The sequence below is a fragment of the Rhodamnia argentea genome, chromosome 5 (assembly GCF_020921035.1).
Source record: "Rhodamnia argentea isolate NSW1041297 chromosome 5, ASM2092103v1, whole genome shotgun sequence".
NCBI classification, from domain to species: domain Eukaryota; kingdom Viridiplantae; phylum Streptophyta; class Magnoliopsida; order Myrtales; family Myrtaceae; genus Rhodamnia; species Rhodamnia argentea.
In genome coordinates this window covers 8,612,170-8,630,054 of record NC_063154.1, presented here as the reverse complement: position 1 = coordinate 8,630,054, position 17,885 = coordinate 8,612,170, and the positions used below count along the sequence as shown (strand labels likewise).

Here is a 17,885-nt window from a genome sequence, read left to right as displayed (position 1 = left end):
TTTTATTTTTATTTTCTCCTTTTTCCTTTTCTTTCTTCCTCTAGTCAATCCCCCGACCCTCGGCCATGACCAAAGACCGGCCTAAGGTAAGGGTCCTACCACTAGTAAGGCTCGACCTTGCCGTCGCTAGGTGAGGTTGGCCTTGCCCGAGGCGGGCGAGGCGCCATTACTAGGTGAGGTCAACCTTGTTGGCCATCGCATAGACCCGACAATCGGCTAAAGGAAAAGGAAAAAAAAAAGGAAAAGGAAAAAAATGAAGCAAATAAAAATATTAAAAAATTATATGCTTCAGGTCTGATCATGCCACTTAAAATGGCTAGCGCTAACTAAATCCTCACATTAGTCATTTCTGAAAATTTGCACAATTAAAAAATTTAGTACTGAATTAGTCGTCATACAATAGGTTTAGAAATTTTTAGACATTTTTTCCTTCTCTGGGTAGGACCCATGTGCCAATCCGGTGCTTGGGCTTCGATCGAGGTATGAAGTTGGGCCTTGCACAAGAAATGAGGGCCTAGGCTTGATTGGACAGGCCTAAGGCCAATCCAATGGGCTAATATTTTTGCTACAATAACCCTAGATATGGAACAATACTATACGATCCTACTCGACGGTATATCCGAAGCGGTTTAAGGACTTTACTTAGGTCCAACAACGACACTTTTAACTAAATCTAGAAAATTCGTGGCAATTTACTTTTGTCATGACTCCAGTTTGTCGTGGTCTAAATTCTTGTCTCAAGTGAAAATCCACTTGAAAGCGGGGCTTTAGGCATTAGGGTAAAAGCGTGAAAAATTTGAAGATAAAATTGATTCCATGAAAGTGGCATCGAGTGCTTGTGTTAGAAATTTATAGATGTTACGATTGACCCTATGCAAACGTAGAGACAGATTGATTCGATGCCAATGCCACTTTCTAAACTAGGGCAATGACTAATCCAAGTCTGCTGTAATGTTGAGATCTCACATGAGGCATGAGATATCTATGAGTCACATCTTATGTAGACGCATCACATTAATAGTGAAAGCTCACCTAGTTCATGGTGAATAATATAAACGTTATATCCTTCCATATTTTAAGATAATAGGCCCTCAAAATATATAAGTGTTAAAAAAAAATCAAATCGTATAAGATTGTCCGACATTTCTCTCAAAGTCGTGAGAAACGCAGTTAATTTCAAATTTTCGGAGAAATCGTAGAAAGAAAATATGAAAAAAAAAAATCAAAATTAGAGTAGGTTGAGGTTCTTCCCCGACTTCAACTAATAGGTCACGCCGCACGGCATGACCTTATCCTCAGAACTACAACGTTTGACCATACACACACCCACGCACACAGAAATGCTTCGCAACTCAGGCAAATGGGCGACCCTCCTTCCTTCACCGCCGAAGCTCCCAAGCCTCCCCACCACTCATGAACAACCTCGCACACCCACGAGGACGAAATCCACACTCGGAGCTCAAAGGAAATGCCAGAGCCGTCCACACAACACGAGCGTTCCGTGTGCAGCGAGGCGGAGATCGGTGCGGCACGGTGGCGGCGGCGAGGAGGAGGATGAGGAAGACAGAGGCGACGGGGAAGAGCACGGCCACAACAAGGAGATTGTGATGTTGGAGCTTTACAGCCAGTCCGCAAGAGGAGAAGCTCTTGTGGTGCATGCCGCTGTGGACGGAGAGGAGGTAGAAGTCCTCATTTATAAGGTTAGTCCATCTGAAGTTATGTTGAATGGAGTCTAATCGATTTCTAAATAAGCCGAATTGAACCGAATCGAGATTAATCTTTCTGAGAATATTTGGAAGATAACATAGGCGATACGTCAACGCGAAAATCTTACTTCTCATATTAGAGAAGGTCTAATGCTAGGGGTAACTAACACTATGAAAATTACAAGCATAGAGGAGTATAGTTGCAACCTTTGGCTCAATTTCTAGGCGAGTTGGTTGATATGTATATAATCGACATTGTAAAACTAATTTCCAGGGATTTTCTTCGAGCTTGAGCTATGGAACATCGCCGGATCCATCGACAAGCATTCTTCCGGCGAAGGCACAGATCAAGTCGATCGACAGAATCAAAGGACCTTTCGACCCTTCTAATATCGAGTACATTGAGAAAGGGCTGACGTGGGAAAATTTCAAGCAAGTTCTCACACCCAAGCGAAAATAATCGTGCCATGTCAGTTCTTTCTTCTAAAGAGATAGTGCAATGGAACCTTTTTTTTGGTTTTTTTTTATAAAGATTTTCTCTCCTTTTTTTCTTGCTAATCTTCAGTAAATTTACCAAGTATCGTGTTTTGTTGCTTGTGTATCCTACAGAGAAAAAACATATAAAAAAAAAAATTGGTCAGTATAGAAAAACATAATTTAACAGCACGGAGCATTCACTTTGAGTTGTGTTAGTGTCGTTTGTAATGAAAATATTTGAGAACTAGTGCTGTAGGAAAGTTAAAGTGGAAGAGTATGTATGCGTATGACAATAGCGATGGTTTTCGCTTGATCCGATGTTTCACATAATCTCTCTTAATGTGGAAAGTTAAACTGGAAGAGTGCACTCGCAGGGGTGGCTGAGCGCCTCCAAGGCTAGCCGGCAGCCTTACCCTGTGATCAGCCATACAGAGTGTCCAATCAAAATTGGGACTTGGCTGCAAACTCGAGCCAATGGAGAGATTTGTTGAGTTTTTCTTGAGTTTGGACATTTTTTTAAAAATATTATTTTAATTATTTTATTGGAAAAAAAGAAGAAAATAATAGTAAAAAAATTATTAAAAATGTCCACGTCGGCGCCGACCATGCCATGTGGGAAAACCAACGTTCACGTCAACGGCTTTCGGTCAAAATTTGGCGGGTCGACTCGATTGTCATAAATGCAAAATGTTTAAAACTGTATTAGCAAAAAAAAAAAATTTAAGATTGAATTGACATCAATGCAATAGATTTATGACTTTTTTTTTTTACACTTTCCCCACTTTACTGATGTCAATCTTTCCATGTATGTGGATCTCAATTCTGAAGCAAATCATGTAAATTCCAAAATGGTATTTTCTCTATTTCTCTTTTAATTTCAGGATTGTGGTCAATTGCAAGGTCCTATTCCCCAAGTCATTTCGATGTTAGAGTTGATGAACACTTAATTATTTTCTTATTTATTGTCTTTAATTCATTTAAAGATGGTGGAAACAGCGTTTTGTAATGATATGACTCATATACCGCACGAAAGTAAATGACTGGCGCCTCAACTTGTATTCAAACTTCGTGAAGATGTTTTTAAAATCAAAATGAACACACACAGCTATAAATAATTTTTGTGATTTAAAAGGAAATAAGGACATATCAAGTGCCAATATTTGTATATAGCGCTCATTTTGGAGAAAAAACGATTACTTTAATGCCAATGGCGAGAAATTCCGGCGATCTCACTAAAGTTAGCACTTAAATAATCGTTTTTCAAAAAAATTGACATTTAAGCGTTACAAAAAAAAAAGATCACTTTAGTGCCAAATCAGAGAAAAAACGATCATTTTAATGCCAAAAGTAAGAAATTCAGGCAACCTCACCGGAGTTAGCACTTAAATAATGATTTTTCAAAAAAATTAGCACTTAAGTTAACTAAAAAAATATATTGACATCAAAATGATCGTCGTACACAAATATTGACACTTGAGGTGTCATTTTGCCGATTTAAAAGCTATGAACTTCACAAAATCAAGCATTAGTATAATTGAAGCAATGTTTCTTACATATACAAATTCTTCATTTTAGAATAAACTATGACCATCAAATTTACTCCAAACTTTGTGAAGTTCTTTTAGAATAAAAGTCGAATACAAGTATGAGCAAGTTAGATGTTTTGAAGCTCTAAATCTCGCAGGAACATACATTTGATGCGATTAGAATAAAATTTTTTAAGTATCGAAAGTTCTTCATTATACAATGAACCATGGAGTCATTACATGAATCAGGCAAGTACGTGGCCAATCAGATTGGCGTAAAAACAAGAGCCGTTGAATTTGGTAAATCGTGCTTCATTCGACGTGAGATCCATCAAAATTAAAAGATTCGATAAATCCAATACACATATTTTAAGTGCATATTTAGAATTCTACCTCCTACTTGTCCCTCCCCCGACGCAGTTCTATTGCTCAGTTCATGAGTTAGTTTGAGTGATCTCAAAATTTTTATGACGAGTTAACTTGCTGCAAAAACGAAATTTTTTTATAGTCATAGCAAATTGATAGATAGCTAAGGGCAGGTGTGACAAGAGTTTTATTTCTCTCTCTTTTTTTTTAATTCCGAATAATAAGTTTGGAACAGCAATCTGTTTGGTAACGCAAATTTCATTTTTCTATTTTTGGGATAATTTTTGGGCTTAGAAATAGGTTTGGAATAGAAATAAGAAGCAGAAATTTTCTACTTTTCTAAGAAATTGAATTAAGAATTATTGTCATCGCTCACTCCCTTTCTCATGCATGTGGTCAGTCTCTCTCTCTCTCTCCCTCTCTCTCCTGCATCTCGGCCGCCGCTTCTCTCGCGTCCCTACCGGCGGCGGTCGTTCGCCATCCGAGGACCATTGGCCACCGTTCGCCATTGGCCGATCAATATTCGCCATCCATCAATCGCCATTTGATGGGAGTTGACCACCAATCTCCGGTACCCTGCTCTCATTCACCATATGCCAATCTCCGTCCACCTATCTCCGTTCGTCGACCACCCTCCGCTAGTCACCAATTGAGGTCCAACTGTGAGCAACCGTAGAAATTTTATGTTGTTATCAAACGAATTATATTTCAAGAATATAATTTTTATGTCGTTATTAAACATGTGTCTTTGCTTATAAACTCATCCAGGAAATAAAAATAGAAATATCTATTTATGCCAAAAATAGAGGTCGGAAAGAGGATAGTTGTCATTCGTGCGCTAATTAATTGTTGTGTTTCTGAATTTTTTTTTAATTATTTGGTTAATGAGCTGTATATTTCTTTTTTTACTAGGAAACATTATTCAAAAAATAACTGAAGTACAAGTAAGAAGATAATCGTTGCGTAAGTTGTGTACAATGAATGCGTCAACCACAACATAAAATCTTTGATCGGATTCTCATAAATTTGCACCAAAATTGAAGTTGGGAAATTCACGAGGATAATCTAAAAAAAAAAAAAGCAAAGTAAATAATTTGCAAAAAAAAACTAACATTTATTTTCTTTGATATATGTGTTGGGTGTGGTTTATACTCCCCATTAATATGAAGACACAAGGATCCTCCTAAATGTAACAAAGAGGTGTGATGTGCTATCCTTTGTTGGATGTAGTCATAATTTAAGGGTGAGCCAAAATAAACCTCATGTCTTAATTTTCATTTTCTTGTTTTTACGTTTTACTTCATTTGTGATTCGTGCGTCGGATCCTAACATTATAGTCAATGCTTGCTTATATCATTATGATAATGGATAGTAAATTCGAAAGAAGATAAACATGAAGGAAATGTCGAAATGTGATGGGTGTGGAAGACGCTGTTAGGGTGAAAAAGGAGAAGAAGTTGGTTGGGAGGGATGTAGGTAAGTTTTTTTTTTATTAAAATTTAAAAACAAAAAAAGAAAAAGAAAAAAAAGACTAAGAAATAATTTTAAATCAATGGTAAGACCTACGAAGGATAACTTAATCAGCTCATCATGACAGGAAGCATCAGGAGCCCACGAGGTGAAAATGGCGGGAGCCTATAATAAAACTCATTTCAATACAATTGTTTTTTCCCTTAAATCTAAAGCACAAATTAAGGGTCATAATTCATTTGATTTAATCGTAGCCGTCGGATATTTCCCTCGCTTCTCGCGGGCCGTGTCCGAACCCGAGGGGGGAAAGGGGGGCAATGATGATGGCATATTCCCCGCGTGGTCCGGCTGGTTTCCGGTGGGAAGAAAAATATCTGCCCCTGACAAGGACGGTGACGTGGAAGCCGAATGGTGGCGGGTGGGTTCCCCCCTCCAAGATATTTTCATCGGGAAATATCCGCCTGCCACGTGCTCCTCACTCGCAACCGACGTGGACTCCTCCCTTGCATCCTTGCCCTCGCCCTTGGCCACAAACTACCGAACTGCCACTCTCAGTAAACTGCCGAGGGCGCCCTTGCATATGTCTATCAAAACAAAAGTGGTCAATGCGACAGTTGACCGTGGTTCTTCCCGAGATGGCAAACTCGTAATTAAGAATTCGAGCAGGACCATTTCTGTCGAAAGGTCGCCGACGTGCACTGACTCCACCCCATTTCAACCAAGTCCCCACCCCACTTTCTCTCTCTCTCCCTCTCTCGCTCTATCTCGCTCTCGACAGCGAAAACCTGAAGAATCTCTCGCCCATGGCGGCAAGCAAAGAAGAGGAGGAGCTTAAGGGGTCCGGCAAGAGGCTCAAATGCTCCACGACCGGCCGATACAAAGTAGTTGTGGAGGATATCATGCCATTTGAAGAAGAGGAAGGAATGGAAGATGACGACGATGGTGGCGATGAGCAGTTGGAGGATAGCGAGCTCCCGCTGAAGCCCGGGCTCTCCTTCTACCCACTGACCCCCACGTCCTTCGTTGTGTCCGACGCCCTCGAGCCCGATTTCCCCATCATTTACGTGAACACCGTCTTCGAGAGCTTCACCGGGTATAGGGCCGACGAGGTTCTAGGTCGGAACTGGTAAGTCGGTTTCTTATGTTGGTTGGTTTAGTTTTTGGAATTTGCAACCTTCTCTGTTTTAGTTGTTCAAATGGGTAGTGAAAATTATGAGAATCTCGGCTTTCTTTTTTTTTTCTTTTGGGGAAGGGATTCCGGGGATTTATCTGGAGAATGAAGGAGAGCTTGTTGTTTTGATGTTTGAAATTTGTTGTAAAGTAGGGATTTTTGTTGGGTGGTTTGCGTTTACTCGTTTGGTATGTGAGAGAATTTGTAGGAAAGAAGGAATATGGGGGGGAGATATGTTAATTGGTGTATGAGAGGGCGTGAAGTTAGGTAGGTTTTAACCGTACATCATCCTACGATACCGCAGACTTTTTACAGGAGTAATAATCTCAATTCGGGTTGTGGTCTTGTAATTATAGATATAGTGTACTTAATACCAGACCAATCAGAATCCACGACAGGCACTAGCAATCCTGTATTCTGTTTACGCCCGTATGTATGGAGTAAAAGGAGAAGAAAAGAAAGATCAAGTTGTGCGACATTTTTCTCACACACATAGCTTAGGCCCTTCCTGCCTACCTCGTGGGAGATTGTCCAAATATCCAAATTAAATAGTTCTAGGTATGGCGAAAAGGGTGTCAAATGTTGGTGTAATGAAGGAGGTGGCAAATTTGAATTTGGTATTTAATATGGCCCACAGGTTAAAATGCTTGCTTGCAGTTTGATGCATCACTTGGTAAATGAATCTGGGAAACTGGTCTCTGTTCCATGCACTTTTCTCCTTGGAAGCTTCATAAAATTGGTTAGATGTTTGAGTTGACAAGTTGGTGATGTGTTTTAGAATGTGGACTTTGTAAGATTTGGATCTGTATTTACTTAGGACAGAGGGCTTGTGAAGCAAGGATTGGGGAATTTTCTTCAATTGTCATTGTGCAAATCAAACTCGTGGGTAATGGAATTAAGGCATGTTGATACATCGAGTTATGATCTTTAGACTTTAGTTTAAGACTTGGTGTTGACGGGGGCAATAGTGTACTATAGACAAGTTTTAAATGAGAAGAAATGCGCGTACTGTGTCTTGCCATACTCTTTTTCCTTGACTATATGTAGTGCCTTGTTCTAAGATATGAATATGTGGCAATGCTTAATTTGTTGATTTAGCAGTAGTAACAACAAGAAGAAGATAGAGTTGATCATTTTGTCCAAGTGTCGAAGAGGAATAACGAGAGTTTGCTTGACGTGTCAAAGCAAGTATGGTGGATTGAAGTTTTTTTTTTTTTGTTTGGTTTTTTGGGTTTATGGTTATCAGCATTTTGGTTCTGGGGTTTTCATCACATCCTTTTGACTGGCTGATTTTTTCTTCTTTTGCACTGATGGAAGTCACTCAAGATAGCCGACACCTGGAAAATAATTTAGATGACCATTGATTTACACTTAAGGTGGACATAAAGCTTTTATCTTCATTGATTTCCCCAAAATGAAATAGAAATGATCTTCTCAGCTTTCACTTAAGCTCTTCAAGCGTTCCAATTGGAGAACTATTTAGGGATATCATCACCCAAGATTGTCATTGATGTTGTGTCAATCTTATGAATGTCCAAGGCTCATTGTCGAATAGAGAAATGATTCACTCTACTGCTTCTACTGGGTGCCATAGTGTGTTTTAGAATGGACTTACCCTGGGATGCCATACTCTCTGATCAAAACATTTTCTTAATGGACATCGTGAGCTTTTGCACTGTCTTCTCTTTCATGTCCATCATATGGGTACACACATCACTAATGATGATATGTTTGGAGTATTCTGTTTGTGTTGGTTTTGGGAGTTTGTTAGCTTCTCTTTTGACTCTTGTGATACCCCTTCATTTCAGCCGATTCTTGCAATATAGAGATCCTCGTGCTCAGAGACGGCATCCTTTGGTTGACCCAGTGATTGTTTCTGAAATCAGACGATGCCTTGAGCAAGGTCTTGAATTTCAAGGCGAGCTCCTCAACTTCAGGAAGGATGGCACTCCTTTGGTGAATAGGTTAAAGCTGGCTCCAATACACGATGATGATGGAATAGTCACGCATGTAATAGGCATTCAAATGTTTTCTGAAGCAAAAATTGATCTGAACTGCATATCTTATCCTGTTTTCAAGGAGACCTACAACAACGAGTGTGAGCAGATGAGTGTATACACTCGAAAAGATGGGCCATTGCCTTTTGTACAGCATCAAGAAATGTGTGGGATACTTCAACTTTCTGATGAAGTTTTAGCGCACAATATTTTGTCACGGCTAACACCAAGGGACGTGGCATCGATTGGATCTGTCTGCAGAAGGATTCGCCACCTAACGAAGAATGAGCATCTAAGGAAGATGGTTTGTCAAAATGCATGGGGAAGAGACGTCACAGGCGCTTTGGAAAGGATGACTGAGAAATTAGGCTGGGGGCGTTTGGCTAGGGAATTGACGACTCTGGAGGCTGTTTGCTGGAGGAAATTGACGGTTGGAGGAGCGGTGGAACCTTCAAGGTGCAACTTCAGTGCTTGTGCTGCAGGGAATCGGCTTGTGCTGTTTGGAGGTGAAGGGGTTAACATGCAGCCGATGGATGATACATTTGTGCTCAACCTCGATGCTGCAAATCCAGAGTGGAGACGTGTGAGCGTGGAATCGTCTCCCCCAGGCCGGTGGGGCCACACACTTTCGTGCCTCAATGGATCATGGTTAGTGGTGTTTGGAGGTTGTGGGAGGGAAGGATTGCTCAACGACGTGTTTGTGCTGGATTTGGATGCAAAACAGCCGACTTGGAAAGAAGTCTTTGGTGGGACCCCGCCTCTTCCTAGATCTTGGCACAGCTCTTGCACTGTGGAGGGTTCTAAGCTGGTTGTCTCTGGTGGTTGCACCGATGCTGGAGTACTCCTCAGCGACACTTACTTATTGGATCTCACCACAGACAAGCCTACATGGAAGGAGGTCCCTACGTCTTGGGCTCCACCGTCAAGATTGGGACATTCTCTCTCGGTTTATGGGAGGACAAAGCTCCTCATGTTTGGCGGGCTGGCGAAAAGTGGGCATTTGAGGCTGCGATCGGGTGAGACCTACACCATTGACTTGGACGATGAAGAGCCGCGATGGAGACAGTTGGAGTGCAGTGCATTGACAGGCATCGGCAGTCAAAGCGCTGTGGTCCCACCTCCTAGACTGGACCATGTGGCGGTCAGCATGCCTTGTGGTCGGATTTTGATATTTGGTGGTTCTATAGCAGGCTTGCACTCACCATCTCAAGTCTTCCTATTGGATCCTTCCGAAGAGAAGCCATCTTGGAGGATTCTTAATGCTCCAGGACAGCCGCCGAAGTACGCATGGGGACACAGTACCTGTGTTGTTGGAGGCACGCGAGTTCTGGTATTAGGCGGTCATACTGGGGAAGAGTGGATCCTGAATGAATTGCATGAACTGTGCTTGGCGAGCAGGCAAGATATGGATGCTGTTTCAGATGTGTAATTTTCGACAAGACGCTTTGAGTTTCTTGGTTTGCTCTGAGTCCTGCAAGAGAGTTTTTGAGCGTGCTGCTATCCTCTCTCCCTTTCCATCCCTCACCAGTTACTTTTCCTGGTAATGTAAATTGGTGGCTTTATCTGAAGCTTGTCATCTTTTTCCTCGACATGTTTGTGTAAAATTTGCCTTGTTCACTAGGTGACTCTTTGTACATTATGCGGATTGATGGTGAACATGCTATTACTTGTTTGAGAGAGTTCATTTCTTGTTCAACTGCATGTTGCTTCCCCATTCTGTCTTGTCTAGTCGCCAATACAGAGTTATCTACTACTGGTGATGTTGTAATTGGGTTCATATCAAGTATGCAGAAGTTATAATTGAAGAGATCTGGTGGTTCAAGGGACTCTGTTTGAGGCCAGATCCCTAATCAACAACAAAATCTCGGGACCATTTGCACTTAGCCCCCGGAGGACCCGCTCCCCCAGGTCTATGTTCGAACGTTCGGCAACTTTTCTGCTCACTAGACCTTGTGTGAAGTCAAGCCGTACGCATCATACCATCACCGTGAATTTTCGCGGGGCTTCCTTCGATTAGTGCAGCAGCTCGGCCAGTTTCACGCTGGTTGATTTCCCAAAAGGGGTGCTTGAAGTAACTACATGAGATGGGCACAGTTCAGTGGTCGGTGTTTGCTTCCATATCACTTGACATGATCTCTCTCATTTGAAATGGAATTTTTCTGCAAGATGTTCACTTATTTGAGGTAACGTCCACTTTAAAGAGCGTTTAAATTTCGCTCCAAGGTGCTTGAATTATGCACCTAGCTGGAGCCCGGCGAACCCCGCCGACCATTTCCCCATAGTCGCTGGTCCTTCTTGGTGGTCGTGGGCGACGGTGGCAAGGGCTGTAATTTATTTAGCATATTTTTTTTAAGTTACTCTAAGTAAAAATTATATTATAAATCATATTTGAGCTAAAAAGTCGTTATTCCGGCTTTAAATTTTGTATTTTAGTTACGTCATCGCCATGTAGGGGAGAGAGAATATTAAAAAGGTTACGTCAGTATTTTTTATTAGCCAAGTTGAAAAGAGTTAATAGAAGATTTGATAAGTTTTAGGTTTTAATTACGCTTTTTTAGAAATTTTCGGACCCAATCGCATTAAAAGTGACAAGTTTTGGGATTTTTAGTGCGTATATTCCTAGTTTCTTTTTCTATAAAAATTTTCTTTGTCTTTTCCTCGGCTCACTGGGTTTGTTTCAACCCCTACTTTCAAAGGCTGGGGTCTCCTTTTGCTAGTCACGATGTACATTCTCTTTCATTAAAGGTTCACTTGCTCTCTTTGGTGAAAATAGATCAGCCTCCGCCTGTCAAAACTACGTTGACGAAAATCAATGAGCTACAAGACGATGTAAACTGCAGATATTTTGAGAGCAGTAGACATCACTTCGCGGTTCCGCACTGAGTATAAGGTGGAAAAAATTACCAAAAAAATTATAAACCTACTACATTGATATCAATTCAGTCTTAAACACTTTAAATCGATTAATTTGGTCTTAAACTTTTTATATTGGTATTAATTTAGTCCATCCGTCAATTTTGGCCGAAAACCGTCGGCATGAATGCTTGATGTTGCCGGCTGTCTTGCATGGTACAACCGGCGCCGTTGTGAAGAAATTATATAATTTCTTAATAATTATTTTCTGAATTTATTTAATTAATTTTTCTTTCCTTTTTTCTTCATTGTGATTGTGATTGGCGAGGTGACCCTTGCCGACCTGGCTGTGGGTGAGGGCCGCCAAGCCCTTGCCCTCCCTCACCAAAGGCCCCTTTGGCCGCCCTAGCCTAGGGCGCAAGGGTCAAACCCTCACTTAGGTGAGGGTTGCCCTTGCCGGATCGGGTGGCCTAGGCAAGGGCTTTTCTCGCAGCCAATAGCAAGGGCTTGGTGACCTTGGCCCGCGGCCGGCGATAGCCTGTGGGAGGGCTATCACCGGTCACGACCCTCGCCGGCCATAATGAAAAGAATAAAATTAAAAGGCAGGGGTGGCAGGTAGGACGATCGGCAAGGACCGATGTTCATGTCGTGGATTTCCAGCCAAAATTAGTCGGATGGACTGAATTGGTACCAATTGAATAGGTTTAGAATTTTTTTGGTACTTTTCCCAAGCCTTGAATGGAGCGACGAATCCAAGTGCAATGAGATGTAAAATGCAAGAAAACGAAAGCGTGTTGGAATGGAAATATTTGGAAAGGAAATCACAAGGAGTTAAAGTTTACATGGAAGAGAAAATACAAGGAAATTGAAGGGATAAACTCTCGGTGGAGTGTTGATTTGTGCATGTGTGTATGTTTACTTGTGACGTCTCAGCCTGCTTAATGTTCTTCATGAGAATGTCGCTCCATGTCTGTCCACTTTGCTTGAAATTCTCCTATTCTCTGTAGGCAACTGCTTGATATTGAACTTCAAGTAATAAAGAAGTTGTGCTCCTTACTCTCCCTCTTTCTTCTTGTTTGGTCATAGGAAAAAAAAACAGAATGTCTTGCTCTTCTCCTAGAAGACAAGATGGATGTATTTAATGTGGAAAAATGGATTGTCCAACTTTATGAACCAAAAACCAAATTGACCGAGAAGTCGTGACCTCCTCAACTATTGTCAATTGTGAATACATAAATGACATTTTCATCGTCCAGAGAATTTACCATTTTAGATATAGATCACATAAACCGAGTTCATACGGACCATTGGACATCCCGCGTAATTAACAACTCGGATGAACCGGGTGTATAGGGCATTCAATATTCTGGCACATCCCAATGTCTTTCTCTGTAATTTGTTGTCCGTGTATCTACCCAATTTGCTGTCATGGCATGTCATCAGATTCTCCAACGCACGCACATTAGAGAACAATAGGAACTCGTTGTTCTCGTCCCTTGGAACAGAGAAAATTTTAATATTTGAACCTTATGTGTGTAGATTATGTTGAATGTGTGCTCATCGTATACCCATAACAAGCAGAGTAAAATGGAAGAGGAGAGTCTAATAGAATAATGACGTTGGCACCCAAAATAACCCGACTGTCGAAACACATGCTATGCACATGAAAGGAAGATAATGTCAAGACCCAAAGAGGTCATGTGCAGAACACGTGAGGATTCCTATAGGTGTCTATCAATGAGGAAATTTTGCATAAACTATTGACAACAATACAGGTTAATACCACGTGGCTAAATTAACAACCTATGTTACAGATGGACAATGCAACTACAAATATTGGTGCCGATGAGGAGTGATCCCACTAAAGATGGAAATATTTCCCAAAGGCGCGCCAGAAAAAATAAAAATTTGCCTAGAATTCTCGGCGGGAGAATAGTTATCCAAGTATTGAAACAGCCTCTTGAAGATTCGGTTCAAAAGTCCTTAGAAAGTGGAAAACGTGGGTGCTATCCATCCGGACAATGAGGGAAGAGGACTAGACGGATACAAAGGTTTGAAGGTGGACAACAATTACATAGAGCTCTGTGCAAGACAAAGTAACTACCACTGAGCATCCACAAAAGCAGGCCAGAACAAATCAATAAATTTATCTTATCTTACTTTTCACACTTCATTTTATTTTTCTTAGCTATATCTTTCATATCATAGTCGTTGAGTTAAACTCCGGCGTTTATCTTTATCCTAGATTTTGCGCCGTTTAGTCCAACTCCGGTTTAGTCTCAAAGCGTATTCAAGCTCTATCGTAGAGTCAAACTTCTGCATAGTTTTAGGTGCATCGGTTCATTATTTTGGTAGGAATTGTGCTCACTAAGTCATTCCGTTGAGTTAAACTCCGACTTGGTCTATGCTTGTATAATTTCTTCCAAGCTCGTGTGTATCTATTTCCTTTGAATTGTACCTTCTCAACATTTCGGTTGAGTCAAATTCCTTTTGGGATAACGTTTGCGTAATTTCATTGAAATCTTTACATAATTCGAGCGTTGATTTTCTGACTATCTAGATCTCTTCCGTCCGAAATTGTCACAGGACCTTTTATCATATTTAAATGCCGAAGAACGAACATCTGTGAAAGATATTTGTTTCAAAGAAATTCCGCCAAAACAAATGAAAACAAGTGCTCTTGGACCACTAATATAAATGTTGCCGCAGGAATATTATGAGACCATGAGCCTTACTACTAAAGAGAAATTGTTTAGAAGTAGACCCCATCAAATAGGTAAATCTCTGACCATCCTCCCCCCCCCCTCCCCCCCCCCCCAAAAAAAAAAAAAAGAGGGTAAGTCGGGTCCGGTCATAAATAGTCCAATCTAAATAAATCCATTTAATCTATTTATAACCATTTAGTGCAATACAAATCTAGTGAGACATTCAAACAAACCCACACACGATCCAAATCATATTCCTAAAATACTTTCATATTTAATACAATTTTAGAAAACTCATACTCAAACTTAAATGAGAGTATAAGGAGAGTAAGCACGAGATCGTGAGGGTGAGAGAAAATAAAAATAAAGTCGTAGAAGTGAGTTGAGCCTAAGTAAGTTCTAAACCCGATGACCCATTTACGATCATTTAATACTCATATTATATTTAGACCCTTTTGTGACCAACTTATTTAATACAATTAACCCATATAACAACTCAATCCATCGTATATGGGTTAAGAAATAAAATTATAATTCATTTTGACAGGTCTATTTAGAAGGCAGCACTTTGATCCGTTTGCTGGAGCATATAAGGAGCAAACGGATTATCAAGTATCTTTGTCGGGCCGGCTGATGTTTACTTTGATGGCTCATTGCCCCCGTATAACATGTTCTAGCCCCCCAAGTTCCATTAACAAAGAGAGAGCTCATAAACCATTCATGGACTCATCTCAAATAATCATAATTGAAGATCCTTTTGCCTCAAGAGGCACTGAAATGCATCTATCAGTTTTCCAAAGGCTTCCATTCACTACAAGAGCTTTCAGCCAAGGTATTCTTGTTTTTCATGCTTGTTTACCTCCACAAATGACCATCAGTCGAGCCTTTTAACCAATGATTCTAGTTTACTCCTATCCAAGCCCACACAGAAAAATGCACTCAGGCGACTTCACGCTTTTGGCTGCACTCCGATGATTGGCTGGTCCTGGCTTGAACGGAACCATCAATAACATGGTGGTCTTATGCCGCAGTGATCGACAGTGATGGCCAAATCAAATTAAGTAGAGAATGATTAATTTTCTCCTCTCCTTGAACATCAATCAAGCCATGTCAAGATCCATCTTGCCGTAAAACCAGCATAGTACATTTGCATTCCCACTGCCTTTGTTGCTCCCGACATGATTGACACAGTTATTGTTGGTTGCATTTGAGGGATAATGACATAAATGATCCTTGAGCTTTGATTTAATATGCAATGTGATCCCTGAACTTTTAATTTAACTAATATAATCTATACACTTTAGCTCAATGTGTAATGTGGTCCATAAACTTTTAATTTGACCATTATGGTCCATGAACTTTTGGAACATATTCAACTTAGTTCCTAAATTATAGGAATATGTTCAATGTAGTCCTTCTATTAATTCAAATACAAGGATGACTTTATATATTTTCTCACAGTTTAGGGACTAAGTTGAACATATTCCAAAAGTTTGGGGACCACATTAAACAAATTGAAAGTTCATAAATCACTTTACACATTGGACTAAAATTCAGGAATTCCATTACATATTAGGCTAAAATTCAAAAATAATTTATGTCATTTTCCTATCAGTTGATGTCTTGACCATTTAACGGGTCTTGCAAAGCATGACTTGGAATTTTTTTGAATAGCTTTAGGTGGCCAGCGGTCGGAGAAATGGACTTTGAAAAGATGTTAATGTCCTCTTCTTCTTCTTCTTCTTTTTTGGCGAATAAAGACTGATCCGTGTAACTAGAAAAAAGGAAATAATATCATCATTAAACTCCATTTGCTTCATGAAAAATGTTAAATTTTCAAAAAATATTTTTTGGATGTCATTTTTCAAGAAATTAATGATATTTTTTGGTGTTTGATTGAGACTTAAAAATGAACTGAAAAACAATTTCCGTCCTTTGGCAAAGAATTGATTTTCCTAGAAAAAATTATCAAATAATTTAAATTTTTAATTATTTTTATTTTTAAAACTATAATTAAAATTTTTAATCTTCAATTAATTTTTATTTTTCCATTTCTTCTTTTTCTTTTCTTTTTATTTCTCTGCCTATCACTAGCCACGGCAATGGTAGGCAACTAACCACGATCGCTCAACCGAGGCCGGCGCGCTCGAGCCTCGTCCAAGAACCGGCAGAGAAAGAAAAATAAAAAATGAAGAAAATAATTAAAAAAAGTTAATAAATTAAGAAATTCAAATTTTTTTTATAAATTAATTAAAAAGAAAATGAATGTAAAGGAGTTGATGGAGCAAAGATAAGGGAAAATGTTTGAGAAGAGGAAAGCATTTTCCCCACTTTTGATGGAGTTTTTCTCATGGGTGGAAAATGTTTTCCTTGACTAGCCTATTTTTTGCGAACCAAATGCTGGAAAATCTGAAAAATATTTTCTTGGGAGTTGTTTTCCGCCAAACAAATGGAGGTTTATTTTTTGGCCTCTATAAACGGATGTTCTTAGGTTTACTTTAAACAACAATGGCGTCCTACTTCTACAGGTGCTTCTTGCCCGCGCTCTCATGTGCATTTATTATCATTCAAGCCTTGGAAGTCAGTCATTCCAGAGCCCTAACAAATACAAGCCGCATTGGCGTTGAGAGGGAAGCTCTCCTGAATATCAAGCAGGGTCTCACCGATCCTTCGAGGTGTCTAGGGTCGTGGACTGGCAAGGGTTGTTGCGAGTGGGAAGGAGTCGAATGCGGCAAGAAGACTGGTCATGTCTCAAAGCTGGATCTTCGTAATCCCTGTGATGTCTTACAGAAATGCAGTTTGGGAGGTAAGTCACATGGCGCTCTAAACGAATTGAAGCTTCTAAAGTATCTAGACCTCAGCTTCAACGACTTCTCGACCCAAAAAATCCCAAAGTTCTTAGCTTCTTTGCAGAAACTGAAGTATCTCAACCTCTTACATAGAGGCTTCTATGGTGATACCTCACCAACTTAGTAACCTTTCCAGGTTACAATACTTGGATCTTAGTAGTAGGTGGACTTGGTGGGAGCACCCTTTACAAACGGAGAACCTCCGATGGCTATCGACATTTTCTAACTTGAAGTACTTGGACCTGTCTCGTGTCTGCCCTTCTTGACCGTAAAGAATGGTTAAATCCTATCAGCATGCTTTCCTCCCTAGAAACTTTGAAATTGAGGGGATGTAGTTTGGAAGATGCTTCAGCCTCTCTGCGTGTCAATTTCACTTCCCTTAGATTCCCCGATCTGAGTCAAAGCACCATCAATTCATCTATTCCTCCTTGGTTTCAAAACTTCAGCAAACTCGAGCATCTTGATTTAAGCTATAATGATCTCCAAGGCATATTCCCCACCATCATTCTTGAAAATAGTAGGTGGCTTAGATTCCTTGATGTCTCTGAGAATAGTATGGAGGGTGAACTGTTGAAAAACATGAGCATATTCTGCAATCTGCAAGTACTGAGCTTGCGTTCTAACAAATTCGGTGGGAGGATTTCCGACACCAAAGACGGTGCTTTGGTTTGTGGACAAAGTAACCTGAAGATCATTGATGTTTCCTTTAACAATTTCAGTGGTCAACTACCCAATCAATTCGGGAACTTCAAAGATCTCGAATTC

The 17,885-nt window shown here is 40.2% G+C and overlaps 3 protein-coding genes across 3 annotated transcripts in view; all 3 read left to right on the top strand.

The window, feature by feature from the left end:
* The window catches only part of LOC115739986 (loganic acid O-methyltransferase-like), a 222,458-nt gene that overhangs the window by 109,203 nt on the left and 95,370 nt on the right, over positions 1 to 17,885 (top strand). The gene's annotated exons all lie outside the window — the stretch shown is intronic.
* LOC115740047 lies at positions 1,284 to 2,274 on the top strand. The gene is made up of 2 exons (XM_030673411.2): positions 1,284 to 1,700; positions 1,981 to 2,274. The coding sequence occupies exons 1-2, from the start codon at positions 1,284 to 1,286 to the stop codon at positions 2,164 to 2,166; spliced, it is 603 nt and encodes a 200-aa protein (XP_030529271.1). The 3' UTR covers positions 2,167 to 2,274.
* On the top strand, positions 6,284 to 10,392 carry LOC115740022 (adagio protein 3). Its single transcript, XM_030673370.2, has 2 exons — positions 6,284 to 6,671; positions 8,525 to 10,392. The coding sequence occupies exons 1-2, from the start codon at positions 6,349 to 6,351 to the stop codon at positions 10,140 to 10,142; spliced, it is 1,941 nt and encodes a 646-aa protein (XP_030529230.1). The 5' UTR covers positions 6,284 to 6,348; the 3' UTR covers positions 10,143 to 10,392.

Bases quoted from the DNA above. Each gene is read 5' to 3' on its own strand.
- LOC115740047 (XM_030673411.2), top strand. From the start codon at position 1,284: ATGACCTTATCCTCAGAACTACAACGTTTGACCATACACACACCCACG. The intron at 1,701-1,980 runs GTTAGTCCATCT...ACTAATTTCCAG, and splicing joins TAGAAGTCCTCATTTATAAG to GGATTTTCTTCGAGCTTGAG.
- LOC115740022 (XM_030673370.2), top strand. From the start codon at position 6,349: ATGGCGGCAAGCAAAGAAGAGGAGGAGCTTAAGGGGTCCGGCAAGAGG. The intron at 6,672-8,524 runs GTAAGTCGGTTT...CCTTCATTTCAG, and splicing joins GAGGTTCTAGGTCGGAACTG to CCGATTCTTGCAATATAGAG.